General features: G+C 43.9%; 1 protein-coding gene across 10 annotated transcripts in view; it reads left to right on the plus strand.

Moving 5' to 3' along the window:
* Positions 1-21,386, plus strand: part of OTULINL (OTU deubiquitinase with linear linkage specificity like) — a 23,449-nt gene continuing 2,063 nt past the window's right edge. For 5 of the 10 annotated variants that reach the window (XR_014580158.1, XR_014580159.1, XR_014580160.1 and 2 more), the window contains exons 1-7: positions 2,354-2,492; positions 13,312-13,471; positions 13,581-13,612; positions 13,705-13,796; positions 16,705-16,854; positions 17,688-17,816; positions 20,350-20,622. Coding sequence is in view for 7 of the 10 variants with exons in the window: in XM_083825304.1 (XP_083681430.1) it covers positions 13,365-13,471; positions 13,581-13,612; positions 13,705-13,796; positions 16,705-16,854; positions 17,688-17,816; positions 20,350-20,622 (783 nt within the window). In the remaining 3 variants the exon portion in view is untranslated. The other 5 variants (XM_083825308.1, XM_083825307.1, XM_083825310.1 and 2 more) reach the window with 5 other exon arrangements.

Here is a 21,386-nt window from a genome sequence, read left to right on the forward strand (position 1 = left end):
TGTTGATCTGTAAAGACGAACTCAGCCTGTAAAGCCTCATTTTGTCCCCAGCACAAGAAGTTGGGGACAGAAACCCAGCTGGGAGGATACTCCAGAGAGAAGATGCAGAGGCGACATGACAGGATTGCAAGCAAAAACAGAGACCAGTTCGCTGAGCAAGAAAAAAGAAGCAGAATTAACCACTCGAAGAGAACGGTTGGTAAGTTCATTGAGCTGTGCCTCTAAATTTTGGCATCTTACCAAGCTGGGGATCAACCATAGGAAGCCTTTGTGATGGAGATCATAGCTGCATGGGCACTACTTTTACCTTTGTGTTGGACTATACCTACCTGAGTAGTAGTAGTAAATTAAAATATATAGGGAAATTGTTCCTGACTGTTAATAATGGACTTGAAAAACTGAAGGCTGAAGCTCTCATCAGCTCTGTACCTAGGTTTTTCACTTTTGCTGAGCTGGATACTGTTGCCTTTGTCTCAGTGAATACTTTCAGCACTCCTTTTGAATTGTTTGGGTTCTTTGGGCTGTGGTTATAATCCTGTCATTCATCTGCAGATGGGAGCAAGAATATGCAGTTTCTTCTGCTGATGATTTGTCAGTTTAAGCAGAGACAGTTAAAATGTCTTCATACTTGCTTAGTGCGTCTTCCAGTATAAGCTTTTGCTGTGCTTGCTCTGGAGTCTCACGTGGGTACAAGCAGAGGGAGGTCAACACAAGTCATGCAGCAGCTTGCAGATGCCATCACCTGGAGAAACGCACCAAGGTGAGGTTCATGTTATGGGCAAGTTTATAACACTCCCCTAAAAGCGGGAAATATCATAAATATCCTGAAGCAGTAGAGGTTTGCCATTGGCATGTAGCCTTGCCTAAGCATCATGAATATGTGCAAAGTGCCATGAGCAGAAAGTCAGGAGGAAGAGACTCAGGCTTAGGCTGCTTTCAGCTTTTCAGTTTGCGCTCCTGGAGCTTCCCCGTTGTCCCCATGGAGCTGCTGCTTCCTCCGAGGGGAGGCGTTACTTCTGCAAAGAAAACTTTGAGCACGCCCTCTAAATGGGGCCTTCTCTAGCTCCCTGCATGGTTCTCCAGGGTGTTTTGGGGAAGTTCACACTTGGACAAGCTTTCTGAACCCTCGTAGCAGCACAGAGAGACATAGGCTGTTCTACAGGTCGCATTGATGTGGTAAAGGGATGCCCTGAGAGGAGAGCAGAGAGTCAGGAGCTGGGAAGGACTCACTGAGACAGGCCTTGGTTCGCAGCTTTTGTACTAGGTGTGTTTCACCTCTCTTCCCCAATGAGTCAGCAGCCAGATAAACATTAACTTTCACACCCAGCTGCACATGGAAGCCATCTATTAAATCCCAAGATACTTACACGAGTCAGAATGGGCAGAAAGAGGACAAATTTGGGCCTGGCCAGAGCATGAAACCATGAAGCGGTGCTGAAACCAGCCTGCTGAGCACAAGGGGAAGCAGCTCCTGGAGCTGGAGCCAGAGGGGGAAACTGAAGTCTGTGGGTGCTGAGGTGGCACTCAGGAATTTTTTATTTTATTTTATTTTATTTTATTTTATTTTATTTTATTTTATTTTATTTTATTTTATTTTATTTTTATTTATTATTATTATTTCTGAGAAGGATTTTTCTATAGAGCAGCACAGAGTGCTGTGCAAGTGACAGCTTTGTGTCTTTGAAGTCAAATACTTACCCTGTCTGTTCTTAGCTGTTTTTTGGTTTTGTTTTTCTTTTTATTTTAAAACCTAGATTTTCTTCTCCTTGTGTGATCCTTCTCGTGGCTTTCTGTGAGCCCGCACTTGACAGGTTTGTCCCCAGCCCCGTTAAGCTCCTGCGCTGCTCCTGAACGCAGCCCTGTGAGTTTGTCCCAGCCCTGTGCCACAGCGAACTGCTAATAACTCTGTGAAAGATTTAAGTCTGCGTCACTGGCTCAGCCCATTACAATTCCCTTCTGTTTCTCCTGCAAAGTCCCCGGGGGAGATGAAAGAAAACTGTTTTTTAATGTGTAACCAGAAAAGGAATAGCTCTGCTCTATGCAAATACCCCACGTCGGGCTGGGGCGGGTTACAACTGAGGCACTGCTGCAGGGGAAGGGATCTGGCAGGGAAGTTCTTTCGGGACGAATGCGCTCCACCCTGCTAATGAATGAGTGAGGAAACGAATTTTTAATGGTAGAAAAAAACACACACACACACAACAAAACAACAAAGCACAAAATGACTTTGAGGCCACCAAGCCGCCTTTACACATCACGGCTCGACCTCAGGCAGAGGTTGGCCTCCGCTGGGGGTCCCGTTGCTGACAGAAAACACCAAACAACCACCCCACAGACTACCCCTAAAGGCTTGGGGGGGCAAAGAAGGGGGGGACACGGCCACGTCCCCCCGCCCCCGTCCCGCCCCCTGCCCGCCCGGGGCGGTGCCGGCCTCCGCCCCACGGCCTCCGCCCGCCGGCCTCCAGCCGGGCTCCGGGTGCTGGCGGGGAGCGGTGAGGCCTGGGGGGGGGAAGGGGATCGCGCGGTTTCTTTTCCTTATTTCGTTATTATTTATTATTGTTGTTGTGGTTTCGTTTCCTGCTCGAGGCCGTGAGGCCGTTTTTCAGATGGAAAATGGGATTATCGGGAGAGCTGCTGCTGCGGAGAGGTGGTTTTGGGGCGAGAGGCAGGTCTTCTGGAGGGAGCTCTGCCGTTCGGGAATGGGTCTGCTCATTTTGTGTCTCGGGGATCCTGTGTGCCCCGTGGGAGTTGCTGTAAGGTGTGTGGCTTTGCCGTGACAGCACGTGCCGCTTCACGTTGGGTGCACGCGTGGGCTCCTGCTGTTTTTGTTCATTCGGTTCTTGCTGTGCCGGGCTCCTGTTGTTCTCATGTGTTCGGCTGTTGCTGAGCTGACTCTGAACCCAAACGTTGCCCGCTGGCTTCTGTTCCCATCAGACAGGTGAGGGTTTGGGGAAAAGGGGACCGGAAAGGAGCATGTGGTGTGGGAAGATGGGTGTATCCCTTCGGACCCGTGGCGTGTGGTCTTGGCACCGCGGCCTCCGGAGCTCTGTCAAGTGGTGCCGTGGGCTGCAGGTGCCGTGCCCTGTGTGCAGGGACACCTTTCTGCCTCCCTGGGTACCCGTTCAGCCCTCATTCTGCGCCACCTTCCGTAGGAACCAGCTGTCTGCTCCCTGGAGGAGCCCTGCAGACTTAATTATTACACTTCCATCTTCTGAAGTGAAGAAAGAAGCAGATTTCGGGGGCATTGAGTAAGTGAGTTTTAAGCTTTCGTGGCGCCAAGTGTCCTGTTGCTAACTAAAGTGTGACAGCACGGTTATTCCCACTTCCGTCCTTTGACCCGCTCCAGTTTCTGCAAGTGATGAAACAAAAGAGGTAAAGCGTGTGACACAGGAAAGAATGATTCGCTTTGGTTTTAGCACTCAGAAAACTGTTTGCTCGTCACTGAAGTTTGTTCCTTTAAGACTTGTGTGCTGTTACTGCTGGGTAAATAATTTAATTAGGAATCGACGGGGACACCATGAGGAAAAGCTGCAGTTTTGCATATTTATACAAAATGCTAGCAGTGTTGTTTAAGCATCATGTGAAGGGTGTTAGAACTGATTTTCAAGGGCAAAAGCAGTAAAATGCTGGTCAGCATGTAAATTACAGGTGCTTTTCAGGTTTGGCCTTCTAAATATATATATATATATAATTTTAATAGTTCTGAGTTTGTTTGTTTGTTTGTTTTTGCTGTTGGGATACACATTTTATCATTTTGTTTTACTTCTTGGACCAGGCTGCCTGACCAGGTTGTGTGGCTTTCCCTCTCAATCTCAGGACTTTCTGCCACCCCGTTTCTTAGATACCGCTTCCAGGTTAAATCCTCAGATCCTATCTACCGAGGCTATAATAACAAACATTAACAGGTTTTTCAGTAAAGCCTGCAATTTTCCTGGAGCTTAATGTCTGAAAATGATTGACCTTATGTGATTACCCAGGCAAATGAGTTTGAGATTTCAGAAACACCTCCCTCCTGTGCTTCCTGGCCCCACACAGCTGAGCCATGGGAGTCACAGCGCCAAATCACGCTAGGGCAGACGAGGATGGCTGTAATTCAGTTGTTTTGAAAACACGAGAGAATAACCAGTGCTCAGGTGTCAAAAGGTTGTGCAGCTATGCTGCTGTCATTACGCCCGCATAACTAAATTTGCGAGCGTGATTTGGATGGCATGAAGTTCATCTTAAGGAGCTTCCTAATTTCCTTTTAGTTTAGGCTATGAAACTGTTTTAAAAATTACCATCGGGCCCCATTAGTCCTATTATATTCATGTTTTTATTCAGCCATCCTGACTTCTAAAAGAGTTGTAGTACTCCTTAAAGTCAAGTGCTCATCTGAGTTGCTGTCTGATGTCTGACCCTGCATCACTTAAGGATCCGTTTTCTGCTGTGAGGGAATTTCTGAGGCCACAGCAGACGTACAGCAGCATCCTTCCTGCACTCCCAGGCCGATACAGCTTTCGTGTTGTGGGCCTGTCGGAGGGACAGGGAACTTCGCCCACGCACTCTGGTGCTGGGATTCCCGGCACGGCAGGCCTGGGTGCGTGGCTGGGACACCCCAGAGCAGACACCGCAGCATGCTGCCTTCCAGAATCACGGAGAGAGAGCTGCTCGTTAACTAAAACATAATAGTTTCACGATGGAAAACTCAGGACTTGCGTGTACCAGCCACAGCAACGTAAGAGTGGTCATTTGTGGCTAGGGATCTCGTGCCAGTACTGAGGTGCTAGACAGAGTTTAGTCTGCGTGTTGCGTGATTTGGTATGATGGGAAGTTGTTTTTCAACGAGCAGCGTAACTCACGGTTGGGTTATCTGTCGGCTGAACATGCAGTAAGTCGGAGTTTCACCCCAGTGTGAGAAAAGGTGGAGACAGGGGTGCTGCTGTCCTTGTCTTGAGAAGGATACAGTGAGGGCAAACACGCTGTCAAATACTCCAGAGCAGCAGTAGATCACTTTGTGAATTTTTTGAAAAAATTTGTGTCAGCAACTTCTAGTTTCTTTGTAGCCTTATTTTGTCACTGTAGTTCCTTCCTCATTTTTCACCACTGAGGAGCAATACTGTCCAGTTTTTGCAGCCTCAGGATCCAGAGCCTGGCATTCGGGATTTCTCTATAGCTCGTGCTGGAAACTCTTGATGGGGAGGGGAGGCGTGTCCCGAGCTCCTGTCCCCATGCCACCAGCAAGGGCAGGTGCCACTTGCACGATGTGGCTGACAAGGCAACTCGTGCTGCCTGAGGATTGCTTTCAACAAACATTTATCAGAGGAGAAGGCTGCAGGCTGACCAGAGGAGCTGTGCTGTCTTATTTGAACTGTGTCACCTTAAGGTGGAGGGCTGAAAATACAGGACGGTGTGCCTACGTATACTCAGTCCCTACTTCTGTCGCCAGCTGTGTGTGTGATCTTTGGCAAGACCCTGTCTGAGATCCCGTGCCCATAATAACATGTTTCTAAGGTTGCCCAGACCTTAAGTGTTTAGAATTTGCGTTTCCAGGGCAGGGTGGTTGTGTTGATGCTGGGAAGGCAGCAAACATGTGCCTTAACGCCAAAGTATTGCCATGACATTGTCCTGCGGGTGGGGCTTTGGCCATCATCCAGCGCTGTAGCATCAGTGCTGGGCAAGGCGCTGGGTCGGCTGCCGCAGGGAAACACTGGTATGGTTTTCATCGCTCCTAGCTGAGCTTGCACAAGCTCTGCCAAAATCCATCGTTCTGCAGACTTTGATGCTTTCTTTAGGTCTGTCAGACAGGGATGTCTTACCAGTTTCTCCCGGTTTTGTTCTGAGCACAGCTCAGGGCAATGTGTGCGCCTGCTGTGTTTACGCTGGAGCGACCTGCTGGCTTCCTCAGTGCTCTTCAGTTCTGGTTTCATTTCGTATCACTTCCTGTGCATGAATTTTAGCTGTGGCACGCTTGCCAAAGGCTGGGGTTTTAAAAATAGGCACTTTCACATCACTGGAGATCTTCTAAACATTACACTGCCACATTCCAAGGCTGGAAATGGCCTTAAATTCTGTATATTGTTTTCATAGTTTCCAAGTGAAAATAAGTTGTGCCTTTGTCAAGTGCCACCCCCTTGAAAAGAGCTTGATATGTGAGGGTGCCACCTGAGTGTATTTTTACAGGGCTGCATCATCTGTATATTACGTGGACCTCCCCACCTAGCTGCCAGGTGCTCGGGCAGCTGGTGCAAACACTGTGGTGTTGCAGCACCGCGGTCTGTTGGTCCTGAGCGCTTTGCTTAGAGCTCCTCGGGGCATCCAAGTGTCTGTAGTGGTACCGAAACTGCTTAACAATAACAATATGTGTTTTCACAGGCAGAGAACTTCCACGCAGAATATTCTGGGTTCTCGTATCACGTTTTAATGAAATGTTCGTACTAGCTATGACTTTAGTACTACTGCATAATCATAATGAAAATTTAAGCTATCTCAATGCAGTCAGTTTTGCGTTCCAACTTGCCCTTTTTGCTTAAGATTTTAGGAAAGAAATGCATGGTAATGCACTCCCAGAAAATTGGCAGGGGACTCCTGTGTGTGTGAGCTAACTCAAGCATGTCAGCTTGAAAACGATGCCCTTTAAAAGATGAAGAGAGGGAGCATGGTTTAAAAAATACCAGCTGCCTCCATACTAATAGCATTATTATCTGCAGAACAAAGCCGGAGCTGTGACTTTCATCAGGTTGGACGTTGAGAGGAGGAGGGAAAGAGACGCAAGACCAATTCCAGCCATTCGTATTCAAAGCGATGACTGGTATTTTGCTTTCTGTTGCTTTTCTCTTCTGTTTTTAATCCATCTTGGAAACAGGGAGAGAGACAAGCAGAACTCCCAAGCAGACAAACGATAGTGCTGGAATAACCTCTGCGCACACCTTCTGGGAAAGAACAGGGATTGTGATCTGACCTGCCGCCAGGAGATGTTGCTTTTTAATCCTTATGAAAAATGCACAGCTCTGTGTAGCACTTTGTTATGTGCAGAGTCTGGTAGACTTCTGGAGGGGGCTGTGCTGTGCAGGCAGATGTAAAATCAGAGTCATGGGGGTACAGCAGCAAAGATCTGCTGCGTGCCAGCGAATGGAGGTGGGAATGATGAGCAACCTGATCAGAGGGGCTCGCTTTTGGAGCAGGATCTTAACAAGACCTTGGTGTCAAACGTATGCACTGCCTGTAAGACCAAGCAGCTGTTAGTGATGGTGCTCAGGTGGTAAACAGGCTCAGATGAGTTCATTTTTTTGTTGTTGTCTGTCATGATGCTGCCGTGTTCCCTGGCTATTGCTTGGCATAATTGTTTGTGAACAAGGAGAAATGAAAAATTCCTCCTGCAGTGAGTGCCTGCCAAGTGGGCTGGCATTTCTGGCTGCTTTCTCCCTGGAGCTACACAGCCCTTCAGCAAAGGACCCCACGAGGTGTCAGACTGCTATTTAGCAAGGAGCTGCTGAGGGGCTGGGGACCCACCTGGGACATCCAAGGGCTGTTTTGTCCCCAGGCACCCCTGCAGCCTGCCAGACCCCTGCCTGGAGAGATGGTGCCTGCGATACGTCGGACTGGGGGGAAGTGCTGGTGGCCGGCCTGGCTCACCACTAGCGACTGTGCATCCCTGGAGGGGTGGGCTCTAGGTACAGGTTGTCTGCTGTCTAGCAAACAAGATTTAAAATTCTTATTGCTAACGTAAGACTTCAGCTTTTTTCCAGACTGAAGCTTCAGCTATCTAGACAAATCGACAGAAAAACCCAAGGAGTTCATACGACTCTGGCCTATTAGTGAAACTTAAGCAAAAGAAGACGTGCAGGAGGAAACTATTTACTCTGTCAGTTTGGGTTGAGCACAGGAGGAAAAAAAAAAAAAAGTATTACAGAACCCCTTTCGAAGAGTTGTGTCTGCAAATAGATAAAGCAGAAACAAATGTGAGTGGCTTTAGGGATGACTCAACATGCAGCTCAACAGCAGACAGAATAAGCACCCTTGGAGTGGGCTTCCTTGAAATAATGGATTTAGCGCTTTTACGTAAGTTCTGTTTGAAGTTTACAGGCATTAAATAGCGTTTCTGAACGAGGACAGATGTTTTTCCACATGAGGGAGAGAAAAAAAAGGAGGAATCAGCACAGCAGAAAATTCAGAGGCTCCTTCTTTAAAAGGAAGTTGATTATATTTATGTTTAAGTCATGGTTAGGAAAAAGAGCTTTTAAGAAATACTTCAGGTTTTTTATGGTGTAAAAGCCTTTTCACATATTGCCGTGGACTGTAAAATCTCTGAAGGCTTCTGTCGTGTTTTTTTTTTTTTCTTACATAGATGGAAGTGTTGTTGAGCTTGATTCATCTGAAGGTCCCGGATGGCGCCCTGTGCCTTAAGAAAAGGAAACTGAATTATACAGGAGATCAAGCACTGACCTTTCCTTTTGTTCTTGTAGGAATGTGTAGAGAAGAAATGGTATATGTGGGCTAAGGCACGCATTAATACCTTGACTGCATAGATGAGATTGGTCCTGTAAAGGTAACCATAATAGGGTGTGCTTTAGATAATCACGCAGCCGGTGAGAACTCATCGTGCCTGTTGCTACAGAGTGGGAGTAAGCGGCTGTCAGAGCTGGGTGGAAACGTTAGCAGCAGCAGTCCGGGTCCTGTTAAAGACCAGGGAATCCAAACGAGGCTGCCTGCCTTTTTCATGTATTTTTCCTGAAAGACCTTTGCAGAACGGGGACGAGGGCTGAGAGAACATTTGAGACTCCTACACGGACCAGCTGTGTAAATAAAGGCTTTCTTGCCGGTGATGGGCCTCGGTGCTACAGAAAATTCTGTTCTCTAGGTAATTGCATGATTCTGGTAACAGCTTGGGGCTGGGATTTTGTTTAATTTTGTTGGGTAGAAGTTGAGATGTGGTCAGTAGACATGGTTTAACTTTTGGTAAGTCACTGACAATTACTGTCTTTGCCTGTAAACGGTTCCTTCCCTTCTTATCCCAAGCAGAGATCCTAATCTCCAGTTGTTGCATCAGAACAGGTGAAGAAAGTTTGCTCAATGGGTTGACCTTGCTTTGCTTGGTAAAGAAAGGATTTCTTAATGAGATGGCTATTGAATCACCCAGTGCTTCCTGTATACCATGTGTTTGATCTGTTCTGGGTTCGGTAGTTTCTCTTTTATTTATTTATTTACGGTATGGTGCTGATAATAAACTCTGGGAAATCAAAGTAGTCACTTGGCACTGCTTATAAAGGCATGCTTCTTTCTTTTAAGCTGTTAGGGCTTGTAATTTATTGTAGCTATTCAGTCTGTATAATTAATAGCTTTTTGTCTCTTTTGGCTCAGAGAGTTGAGGTGTATGTGCGGATCTGTGTGGCACTCAATGGATGCGTGTTTTATAAGGATCAGTTTGATCTTGTTCCCATAAAAGAAGGAGTTAGCCAATTTTATGCCATACCCTGGTACTTACGCTACGCAGTTTGGAAAAACATAACGTGTAACAAAGGCAGCTCTGCAGCACACACCGAGTGCATGCAAACTTGGACCTCCTGGTGCCAAGCCTTGCTTCTGTTACTTAAGGTATTTAAGAAATTCCTCAGCTGGAGGTTCAAGAAAGCTGGAAAAGGGTCTGATACACAGCATCTTTGAGTTCTGCACTTTTTAGTGTAGGATCAAGGATTCCCAGGCTCTCTTTCTAGCTCTGAATCCAAAAGAGGAGTGAAAAGGAGGGTATGGGTGGGCAGCAGAAGGGTTGGATCGGGGGATCCCAAATCTTGTTCCTCTCTTTGGAGGAGGATATACCTGCTTTTTGGGAACTAGGTAACAAGTATTATGTCCTGTTTTCAGTACTAAAATGAATGCAAGACTGTGAAGAGGAACGTCTTTAAAGGAAGTCCCACAGTCAGCTTTTAATTTTGGAAGATACTCTGTCTTGCTCATGGCCTTGGTACAGGGTGGGGAGTAAGAAGGTGCAAGGTGCCATCACGCTGTCATCCTGCAACATGCTCCAGTGCTGTGTACAGTGCTGCATGCTGGCTCCCCAGCTGATCCCCTATATCTTGCATTTCGTCAGTCACGTTTTGAAGGTGACAGCCTTCGAAAGAGTTGTGCGGGAGACTGATGTGGGGCTTTTTTTCTTTTTAGTGACTTTTCTTGAGCTACAAGAGTTACTTGTGCAAGAAGCAGATGTTGCAGATGTCTCTTACGTGTCATTTTTCTGGCATTCTTTCTTCTGTGTGCCTCTCCTGCTGACTTCGGCAGGTTTGGCACTAGCAGGAAGTTGATGATGTGGCATGAAAAGAAAACACAGTGCATTACGTACTTTGTAAGACAAACACTGCTATCAGCTCCTACCTCAGTGCTGTTCAGCCTCTGTTCATCAAAGTTTCTTCTTGGAGCTCTGTGAGACGTCCTGGGGCTCTGCTGTCCCGTGTAGGAGAAGAGTCAAGCCTCCCAGTCCCCGCGGTGATGCTCGCAGTCAGCCTCCAAAGAGATGTCGTGTTGCAGAGCAGCCAGGCTGTAGCCGTCTGCGGAGAAAGAGAAGGGATTGCATCCATATCCTCAGGAATGGACTGAGTTAAAAAATCTGTGGGTTTATTTTTACCCCCCACCCCACCCCCCCCCAGCATGTTATTAATTTAATTGCTCTTCGTTTTCTGAAGGGTTTTGGAGGGGGCAGGTAGGAGGAGGAGATATCTATTTTAAATTGCTCTCTTCGTTAATCTGTGTCTTGTTCGAGATGTATTTTTATCTGCAGCACGTTGTGATCCAGCTGACACTTCTAGATGTCACTTGAATAAAAAAAAAGTAATTAAATTTCAAAGTGTGACATATTCAGTTAAAGTGGTAACTGAATTACCAAGTGCTGTTTGAACAGCAACTTTTCCATGACAGGAGGGAAAGTTTATGAAGACCAGGGTGTGCTGTAATAAAAGTGTAGTGAAAATACCCAAAATCACTTGTCTGCAGGTTTTCCCGTCTCCTGTTAGGCTTTTTGTTAGGGAAATTTTCTCCTTGGAGAGCAGTTGCTCATGCACTTGCTGACCCTGTGCCTTGAAAGGGGTTTTGTTGGACTCCCAACAAAAGGTTGGTTCTTTTTGCAGGATTAATGCCATCAAAAGCTTAGATTGCTTGTTTTACCATAAGAGCTCATGCTGATGCAGTTCTCTCATCTTTTTGCCTGTAAAAAGGGTTAAGGAAGAATTTTTGCATGCTGTCAGGCTGTTCACATACATCTCTGGTACCCAATAAAGCAAAGCATGTCAGTTGAACACACAAACCAGTTCCACTTTTTGTAGTACCAGTTCATTCGAAAAAGGGAACATACACTCATTTTAAATAATGAGATGGAAGACTGCCACATCTTCCCTTAGGTACTGTATGTTTAAGTTGCTGTTAGCAAGTTTTGTTCAAATCATCATTGGTTTTTGAACAACAGTGTGACAGCCAAAACACTTGTTGACTGCGTGGACCAAATAATATCTGTAAGCCTTTAAGTTCCATTCCAGTCAGCAGGAGGTTCAGTTATTTATGGTTGAATAAGATTTTTCAATGCTGATACTTCAATCCTAAAGAAGAGAGAGAATATATTGCTGTGACTTGATTCTGCTAGGAGTGTTGTCTTCTACTAGTTCTCAGTTTTTGTTCTCTTGGTAGCAATTTGGGTGCTTATTAAGAAGGCATCTCTTGGTTTCCATCAGCAGTGTGTGCTCTAAGTGGGAGTATCCCAGAGTTTCCATGAGCTGTGACATTTTTGAACCATACAGCTGATGTTTTGCTGTCTGTTACTTGGGACCAGTAATAAACACTTCCTACAGCTTCGGATTTTTGGTCTTCTTGGTTGTGTGCATGTGTGTCTGCGCTTTTCCTACTCGGCACGTACAGGTTATGCCAGCTAAGCACTTGTTAGTGCAGCATGTCAGTAGAAGATAACAGGTCTGTCTTGTATGAATGGTGTTCACAAGAGTATGGGTTTTGTGTAAATTTGTATTTGTGGCCAAAAAACTTTTCCCATTACCTCTTTAAAGTTTATTAATACCTTTACATTTACAGCTCTTAACCTGCCTCTTGTTCAAGGTAGGCACTAGTTACGGGTCTTGCGTCCAGACTACGTGCGTATGACATCCTGTAATAAAGTATCTTAAAACAACAGAATATTGGGAAAGGCCAAATATCAACAGTGCTCCGTATATACATTACAGTGCTCATAAAAATGTATGTGTGGCTGTTGATCTCAGTGCCAAGGTTTGAATTCGCATGTAACTCTGTGACTGGATAGCTTTCGACAGTGCAGGGGCTTAAGCTCCTTGGAAAACTTAAGCCCCTCTTAAATTTCCTGTTACAGCCAGGAGGGGCAGAAGTTCAAATGACATAAAACTATGCTGAATGAATTATTCCCTTCATGGACTCTCTAGAGAATAATTTTTTCAGCCTTCTCTGGAGATCCCTTAAAAAAAAAAAAGTTCTCTTAAAATTTTGTACAAAAACAGTGAAGAAGTTACTAACAGAGCAGCTGTTGGTCATAAAATCTGGGAATTTCCTATGCTCAAATTTCAGCCAGAGAATACATTTCTCACTTAGGGAGCAGACACTGCATTTGTCAGTTCCTCAGCCTCCATACCGTCTCTCAATTCTAGGGTTTTTGATTAACAGAAGACTACCAAACCTTTGTCTAGCCCTCCCAATAACATCAGAAGATCAACAGAACCCTGTCCTGGCTTATGTCAGTGAAGAACAGTGTGATCATCTCCTGAGCTTTCTACCAAATCCCTGGGGAGGAGTTTTCTCCTGAGTTTTAAATTGTCCCTAAACTTGCCCAAATTGAGCCAGGAACATTCCTTTAATTCCTGTGGCATTCATATGATGCTTGGTCAGCTAATGCATTGCCTGATATGGCACATTTGCAGACTACATCTCCTAGGAACCTCTGGTCGTTAAAACCTTGACTTAATGGCAAAGTGATGACAGTACAGGTCTCTTATCCAGCACATCCTGAAGCAATTTTTTTTGTTGTTGTCATTGAACAGTTGCTTTGGTATCAGTCTCGTGAAGCCTTCCACTCTATTTTGACTATATATCTAGCCTTCACTGTGCGGAGGAAAGCTTGGAAGCATGAACGGTGTACACCCCAAAACCTATAAACTTGAAAAAACAAGTGAGTTACTAAACATACTGTGCCTTTGGCATTTCATCTTGCATTTTTCATTTGGAGTGATATGGTGCTTGGATGATTTCTCTCTTGAAATTAAAAAAAATAGAAGTATTGCTAAGCAGTGAAAGATTTTATTTTTTTTTCTCTCTCTCTTTTTATCACTGTTGTAGGAAGGCATGAGGTGCAGTCCTGGACAAGAGCTACCAAACAATCTTTGTGTCTCATGTGGCAAAAAGTGAAAATACAGCTAATGCTAAGCATGTCTTTCCTCGTTGCTGTTTTTTGGTATTGCAGAAGGCTATATGGCTTTTTAGCACAGCTATTGAAACGGTAGGTTTTTATTATGCAGACTTCTGATTTTCAATGCTGTTGCTTATTTCAGTAAGTATTTTCCTTTGACAACCCCTTTTTGACACCTGTTTTATCATTTGGATTTCAGGTGGAGCAACTACCTTCAAAGAAAACTCATAAGTAATCTTTTTGTTGTAATTCTCTCTCCATTAATCCCCCTGCCCTTTAAATGCAGAACAAGAGAACTAATCTATGAATTAATCTTGATTTAGAGAATCACAGTGTGTTGGCAGAAGTTGATCTACTTGGCTATAGTGCAAGAGAATGGAAAGGAGAAACAAAGCAGGCCAAACATATGAGGGAGGTAAGAGTTAAAATTTAATCTCTGCACGTGGATGGGGGAGAGGTACCTGAGGAAGGAAGAGCAGTCAGTTCCAGAACAAGCAGCTGTTACAACTACCAGAGATTGCTGCACCAGTTGTTTAAATGAAAAGAAAAATGGATAATGTTAGCATGAGTCCAAATAAAGAGTGCAGTAGAGCAGATCACAATCTAGATCAGATTTTAGTTTTACATCTTCTCCGAATTCTTCTCCATCGTACCAGCCACCCAAGCAGCGGCTGTAAGTGGTCAGCGTGAGCTCCCATTACAACAGCACGAAAATATGATCCCAAGCACTGCAGCCCAAATAACTTGGCCTTAGGCAGTGTCTCTTGTCTGAGACGCCAGCTGAGATCCTCTTAATAATCATACTTCTCATTGGGTTTTTATTTCTCATACCTTGTCATTTTAGCTGACAGTTTCTCGCAGCTTAGTAGGTTTTCTGCTTAATTGTGAGTCAAGGTGACAGAGCTGTGCTGTACCACGCCAGACTTTATGTCCTGGATAGCTGAACTCCAGAGCCAGGGGCCTACTTACTTCAGGGCTCACTAATGCTAGTTAACTGCTTTCTGTCTGCTCGTGTGTTCTCCAGCTCTGTGTTGTATGTGTGCTTACACCCTCATAGGCAGAAATGGCAGCTGCATTTCTCACAGAAGACATAAGGTACTGCACGTGCAAAGGGCTGCTGGCAGTTGTATCTTGGTGGCCTTTGATGGAGGCAGTGTGGCAGACGGCGTGCCAGGAGCAGTGGTGCGCTCTGAAGGGCCCTGACAGGTGCTTGCAGTTGCAGCAGTACTACAGTATCCTAATTTGTGATGGGGATGGGTCTCCAGGAGCAAAGAAGAGCAGATATCTATTTTGTGGCTCTCTGTTTCAATTGTGTTAAGTGTCAGTCACCAAGGGAGGCTTGGAGACTGTGGGCTGGATCTATACTTTTCTCATACAACCTCTAGCTAAAGTAGCTATACCGGTGGTAGAGTAGTGGTATCTGTTAAAGAAGGCTTAGTGTCAAATCCAGTTAATCAGCTAAATGTGACGTTACATACTAGCGTCCTCATGGTGTAGTATTTCAGATGAGCACAGGATAAATATGGCACCAGTCTATATTTCTGATTATCTAATGATGGTGAGAGCACAGAACAAGTTGTGCTGAGAGAGATCAAAGAGGCAGAGGGGGCAGGAGATGCGGTAGTAATGAGAGACACTGAATATCTGTCCTGGGTAACAGCTAGGGAGTTCAAGGTGCTGCCAGTGACTGTTTCATGGGACAGTTTTTCAGGGAGCTTTAGGAAAGAAAGCAACCCTTGCCTTGGTCCTGAGTAGTGCGTAAGATCTGCCCTAAAATATCGCTTTCTAATTACTATTGCTGCTCTCTGGAGCAGGAGACAGGATGTATTTGTATTCAACATCCTTACACGACCAACAAATCAAAAGAATCCTTACAACTGCATCCACCTTCAGAAAGGGAAACTACATAAAAATGAGGAAGCTTGTTAAAAAGAACCTAAAAGACTGCTAAGAGACTTTAAGTATTTATAGTTGGTGTATTTGACGTGTATATTGTTTGAGGTCATGTTATTGGAATCACAGAGCAAATGTGTATCCAAAAGGAGTTGAGGATAAAAGGAAGTGGGGCCAAACATAAGGGAAGTATCAGGAAAAAAGAAATCTTTCAAAAAAGCAGTTTTGAAAGTCCAAATGATGACTGGAGAAAAGATCCAACTTTCCAGATTAAATGCAGGAAAACAAGAATGCCAGAAGTGCCCAGAACAACACACAACAAGGCTGAAAGTGATTTGGAGGAACAAGTAACTAAAGATAACACAACTTCTAATAAATTAGCAACCATATGCTGAGTAATGAGTCTTTCAGAAGATCTATGAGTCTGTTAGATGATCAGAGCTGAAAAGGAGACTCAGGGGAGCCTAGTGTATGGATGGTGACATTGGGCTGAAGTTGTCACTGTAAGAAGGATGTTTTAGGGTGAGGTCTCCTGAGAGCCTGAACAAGCCCCACCTGCTTGCTGTCACCAAAAGGGGCAGTCCTTTGCTTGTCTTGCCTCTCCTTTTTCCTTGCCTCGTTCTAGATGAGCAGTCCCTCCACCTCTCTTGTGCTGACTGTTACATGTTCTTTTGGATGTGGTTCACCAGAAGGGTTAGCTGGCACAGCAGGTCATCCCGAAGGAGAGGCCTGACTCCCTGCTGACACCTGCTCCTAGCATGTGCTCCCAGTACACCTCTTGTGCTGGCCCTGGCATTCACCCGATCCTTCTCTGAACCACCTGAACTTGTCGAAGTAGCAGGAAGCTAACCCCTCTGGAAGAATTCGTTAGGCTACAATAGTCTCAGCTGATGCAAAGGAAGAGTGGGGGAGATTGCACAGCCAAGAATTGGTATTGGCTGTGGTTGCTGTCACTCTTCCTTAGCCTTAGGTCATCACCGTGTGATGGATTCAGGTCAGGATAAGATGATGTTTCTGCTAAAAGGAGAGTTCTCCAGATGCATGTTCCAGCCCTCTTGCTGCTCCACCCCATGTGTCAGCATAACTTGTGAAGTGACTGGGGTTAAAGCTGTTATGGCAAAGAAATTTTCACTGATCTTTCCTGATTTGGTTGACCACGTAAATGTTTATGCTAGCAACAATGTAAAGACTGGAGCAAATAGCCAGGTTTAGAGACAGTGCAGAATCCCTTTTAAGGGGCAGTGCCAGTTTAAAGGTGTTTACAAAAACTATGATGTTAGGTCATTTTTGTGTATATAAAATTTATAAATATACTCTCTGTTTCCCTTAGTTCCCTCTTATGAGTAGTTTGGAATTGGACTCCAGTTTAACATGGGTTTGATCCAAGTTTTAAGATGTTTATTGCTAAATTTCTTGTTGGTCTTTTTTAGGCATATAATGAATTGTTTTGGAACTATCATATCAAGTATCTGCGACAGGTCAAGAAGGACAACTATTGCGTGCTAAGAGCAGTACTTTTTCAAATACTCAGTCAAGGCATTCCTTTTCCATCGTGGATGAGGGAGAGAGATATCTTAAAGGTAAAATTCAGTTCCTAAATGAACAAGATCTAGGGGCCATTGCAATGCAGAAGGAAGCTTTGTTCAATGATAAAAGGGATATGTGTGCTGTGGTAGTAGAGGAAAATTGTTGTTGAAATTTAAAGAGAACTTTTTCAAATTCTTTGAACTATGCTTCACTGAAAAAGTCCCTGATCTAAATATAATGACATGAACACGAGGTTTAAAATAGAGGGGGAAAAAAAAAGTGGCAAGATAAATGTTTCTGCTGCTCTGCTAGATTGCACTCCCTTAACACAAAAGGACTTGGCTCCCCCTCATTCACATCCATGTAAAATCCAGTGGCTCATTTGGGAGCACAGCTGAAGAAAGCATCAAGCATAGCTGCTCAGCATGTTGCTGGAGCAGTGTGAGCTCTGTACTGGGTTCCAGGAGCTCTGTCAGGAGACAGCAGTGGGGAGGTGGGTATCTGTAGCTGTTGCCTGTGGGGGCACATCTGCCAACTGGAAAGTGCCTGGAATCCTAGAAATCTTACTGAGTTTGGATGTATCCAGCCTTCCTAGAGTGTGGGCTATATATTTTGCTGAGAACATATTTTCTTCTTTTTTGGCTGGCATTGTTTTAAAAGTTTCTTAAGGACTTGGCAGTCGAATGGAGCTTCCTCAACATTTGATTTGTTCTGAAGCCTATTTCTATTTTTTATTTGAGCTGTACAACCAGAGGATAGAACCACATCATAAACTAAAACGTGTTGCAATCTCTGTAGGCAAGTTTATATAACTTCGTTCTACTTCTTGTTATGGTTATGATCTCTACTTAATTAATTTTCTTGGTTTTTTTTTTTTTTCTTTCAGCTCCCTGAAAAGCTTTTGTATTCTCAAGGTTGCAACTGGATTCAGCAGTACAGTTTTGGTCCAGAAAGATATACAGGTCCCAACGCTTTTGGGAAATTACGCAAATGTATGGAAACATTAAAGACAAACGTGAGTATTTAGGAGGTGGTTGGGAGGCATAAAAGCACTGAGAAGTGGGTTGAAATTGAATTAGGGATCTTCAGTACATATTTCTATGGCAGGTTCTTCCCAGGTTCAGAGAGCTCAGCTACTGGTCAGGCCATCATTTTTCCTGCAGAGGAATTCATTTTTTGGGGGGTTCTGCAAGCTAAGTATTTGGGGTCTCCCAGCAAGTTAGGAAGGCCATCCTATCCACGGCTGTTACTGCATGGTTAGCTGCCCTTGCCATCAAGTGGCTCCTGCAATACCCCGTAATGTCAACAAAAATAACTACATGCTATAGGATATCCTCCTAGATTCCCTCCCCAAATTGGATGGAACAAACAAATGGTGCATTTTCTTCTCAATCTTGACTTTCCTCTGTTCCCCTCTCAGTTAAATGTTTTATTTATCATGTTCTATGATAAGTTCTCTCTGTAAGCTGAAGCACTTGATTACAGCAGCAACTCTGTAGTTTTAAACACTATCAGTGATAGTAACCAAACATTTTAAAACAACAACGAAATAATAACTAGACTTATTTAGCTATAGAAGCAAAGTATTAGGAAATAAAAAGAGGGAATTAAAATTGAGAACCAGTCCTTGTCTCTTGCCTGCAGTGTCAGCTGCCCATCTTCCAGGGATGTTTCTCGTGTTTCTTGTGTGCAGTTATCATCTTGTCCTAGTTGCTCTTTGTGTTTGTCAGTGTTAGGTTGTTTGGCTTTTGTTTTTTATCTTCTTGTGGTTCTATGGAAATAACATCGACTTACAAAGCAGTAAGCATTTAAACTGGATGCTTGTAAAGAAAAAATGTTTCAAGTCAGCATGGTAAACAAATCCATACAGTTTACAAATTGTTGCAGAGCAGCTTTATTATGTAGTGCGCTTTTACTGACCACGAGGTCTAACTCCCAGTTTTATTATTAAAAAAGATGCTGTTTGGCCAGTGAGATGGATTTTCGCTTATTTTAACAAACATGTTTTTATGCTACATTTAGAGGTGTGAAAAGAGCCAGCACTGGGAGTTAGGGTTCTGTTGCATTTAACTGCCTGCTTGCTTCATTATTTAGCCAGTACCCCAAGAAACCTTGTGTGTTTTCATGGAGCTTGAACAGCCAGATTTAGTAAACGTTTCTTGGTGTCCAAAGCTTATAGATGCATTTCTGCTGTAGCTTATGGTTTGAAGATGCAGGGAAAGTGGGCTCTGCCAGAAGTATATGAAGACTTTTGAGGAATATTAGTCATATACCAGCATGTTTTTTCAAGAGGTTTGCTTTGCACCCTGAACTCAGGAGTTTGAGCCTTCTCTCTCCAGACTTGCCTCTGTTGACCAAACTGCAGCAGAGTGCCTGGTTGTTGGCTAAGCCCAAGGCAGCCACCTCTCTGCTGCCCAGCTCCATCCTAATCTTGGAGGCTCCTGCTCACAGATGCTGTTGTGCCTGGGCTGTGTAAGTCAATAGGCAATTTACACTCTAGGCTTTTCACTTAGGTAGCAGAGGTCCTCTAGCAAAGGGGCAGTAGTGGGTCATCCACTTGGTTTTATTCCTCATCTGTGAGAAAGGTCTTCAGGAATGCATGAGGAGGAGATTGAGGGATCTGTTTCTCAATTTAGTATCGCAGGTACATTAGATTATTTTCTTTTTTTGTTGTTATTGCTACGGTTCAGTTTATGGCAGTTTCAACATATAAATGATACAAACAGAATTAACTGAAACTAATTTGATTCCCAGTCAATGAGCATCATCTTTTGTTGTGATCCTAAAAAACCTTTTGGTTCCAAATGACAGCTTTTATCCACTGTGTTCAGAACTGGCTGCTTTAAGCTTTCTGGTTTGGTATCCTGTCCAATGTTATTAGTATCCTGGCCAACCCCTTTTCTAGGTGTGAGCACTGACATTTGACCCCCCTAGAGTAATACAGAGTTAAGGAGCTCTCATAATCAACAGTGAGCAGAATGAGAAATTCCTACCCATTGTAGTCCTACATGACCTCATGAAGCTGAACACCGAAGACATACAGATGGGTATAGTTCATAATAGCATGCTGGCATGTCCTGTTTATATAAGTTCCTTTTAACTGACCTGCTTCTGAATTAGGTTTGGCATCTAAAAAATTTAAGCTAGCATAACTTTAACATAAAGGATACTATAGGAAAATAACTAAATTTTGGAAGCTGTAAGTTAAAAACAGGCCAGGAGTCATCACTTAATCTAAACTTTGCTTATGGGTTAGTGTGTGTTTGATGCACCTACATGGATTTTTCTACAACTTTCTCGGGTATTTTTGGTAGTTACATTCCTTACAGACTCTTTACTTACAGTCATAGCTGGATTTTCTAGTGTGACAGTGGGTGGCTTTTGTATAGGAGAACTGCATTTGCTTTCTCGTAGCCTATCATCAGCATCCAGATGCTTGGAGCTCTACGTAGCAAATAGGTTCAGCTGGATAAATGGAAAATGAAATGAATAAGGTTTGAAATCTCACTGCAGAACCTGTAATTATTGTTCTTCTGTGTGCTTTCTAGTGGATTGAAATAAGTGGTACTAAAGATCACGAAGAAAGAGGAAACATGTGTAATGCACTCTTTTCTGATGAGAGCAAGGAGCACAAACTATATGAGGCCATAAAATTCGTCATGCTTTATGAAGTTGTTGAAGCCTATGAGCAGATAAAGAACAGGGAAGAACCTATACCCCATCTTTTTAGCCTCCTCCTTGCTCGGGATACTTCGTCTGACCCTTTGAGTTTCATGATGAATCATCTGAACTCCATAGGTGACTCTGGTTGCCTAGACCAGGTAATGATACAAATGAAAAACAAATCACAATTATTCACCTAATGACATCAGAGATGGAATATATTGTACATCATCTGTGATAACTGGTCTATTTTTTTCTTTGGGATGTAGGGAAGTGCACTGCAGACAGGCATTTTTCTTCCAAGGAGATAAAAAAAAAAATGCAATAAAATAAAATAGGGTTGACAGCTTTCTTGCTGGGCCAGAAATAAGTGCTGTGATCTGTCAACGAGACATAGCTTAGAGCTTTCCAATGGGTGAGATTATTTTTCATAATCAGTTTCAGTTTATCAAGTCAATCGTTAGATGTTGCATTCCCCTTCAGTTTCATATAACTAGATACTTTATGCTCTGTCTGGCTATGCCCAAGGATGTGAGCTTTTTCCAAAGCATTTTTCCAGATTAAGGCAGCTTTTGCAAGTAGTGTGGAGGAAGAGCCAGTTCTCAAGCTTAATATGCATGAAGTACAAAGAAATGTTTCCTTTCACCATTATATTTTGCTAGCAAGTGATCACAAGGTGGCAGCCTTCCCATTTTCCAAGGTGTATCAATCTTTTAATAAATGTTAGTCCCTTCTTGCTCCTCAGTAAGGTGTGTGAAACAAGTTTGGGAGCAGATTATATATTGTGTAAGGTGGAAGACAGATGTTTCCAAAGCTGCATCTGTTAGCCAGAGTACCGTAACATGCAAAAGAGCAGTGGAAAGATGGTTGGGACACTGAGAATATCCTCAATGTTTTAATTTCCTTACTTCGGTTACAAAAG

The sequence above is a fragment of the Anser anser genome, assembly GCF_964211835.1.
Source record: "Anser anser genome assembly, chromosome: 2".
Taxonomy (NCBI): domain Eukaryota; kingdom Metazoa; phylum Chordata; class Aves; order Anseriformes; family Anatidae; genus Anser; species Anser anser.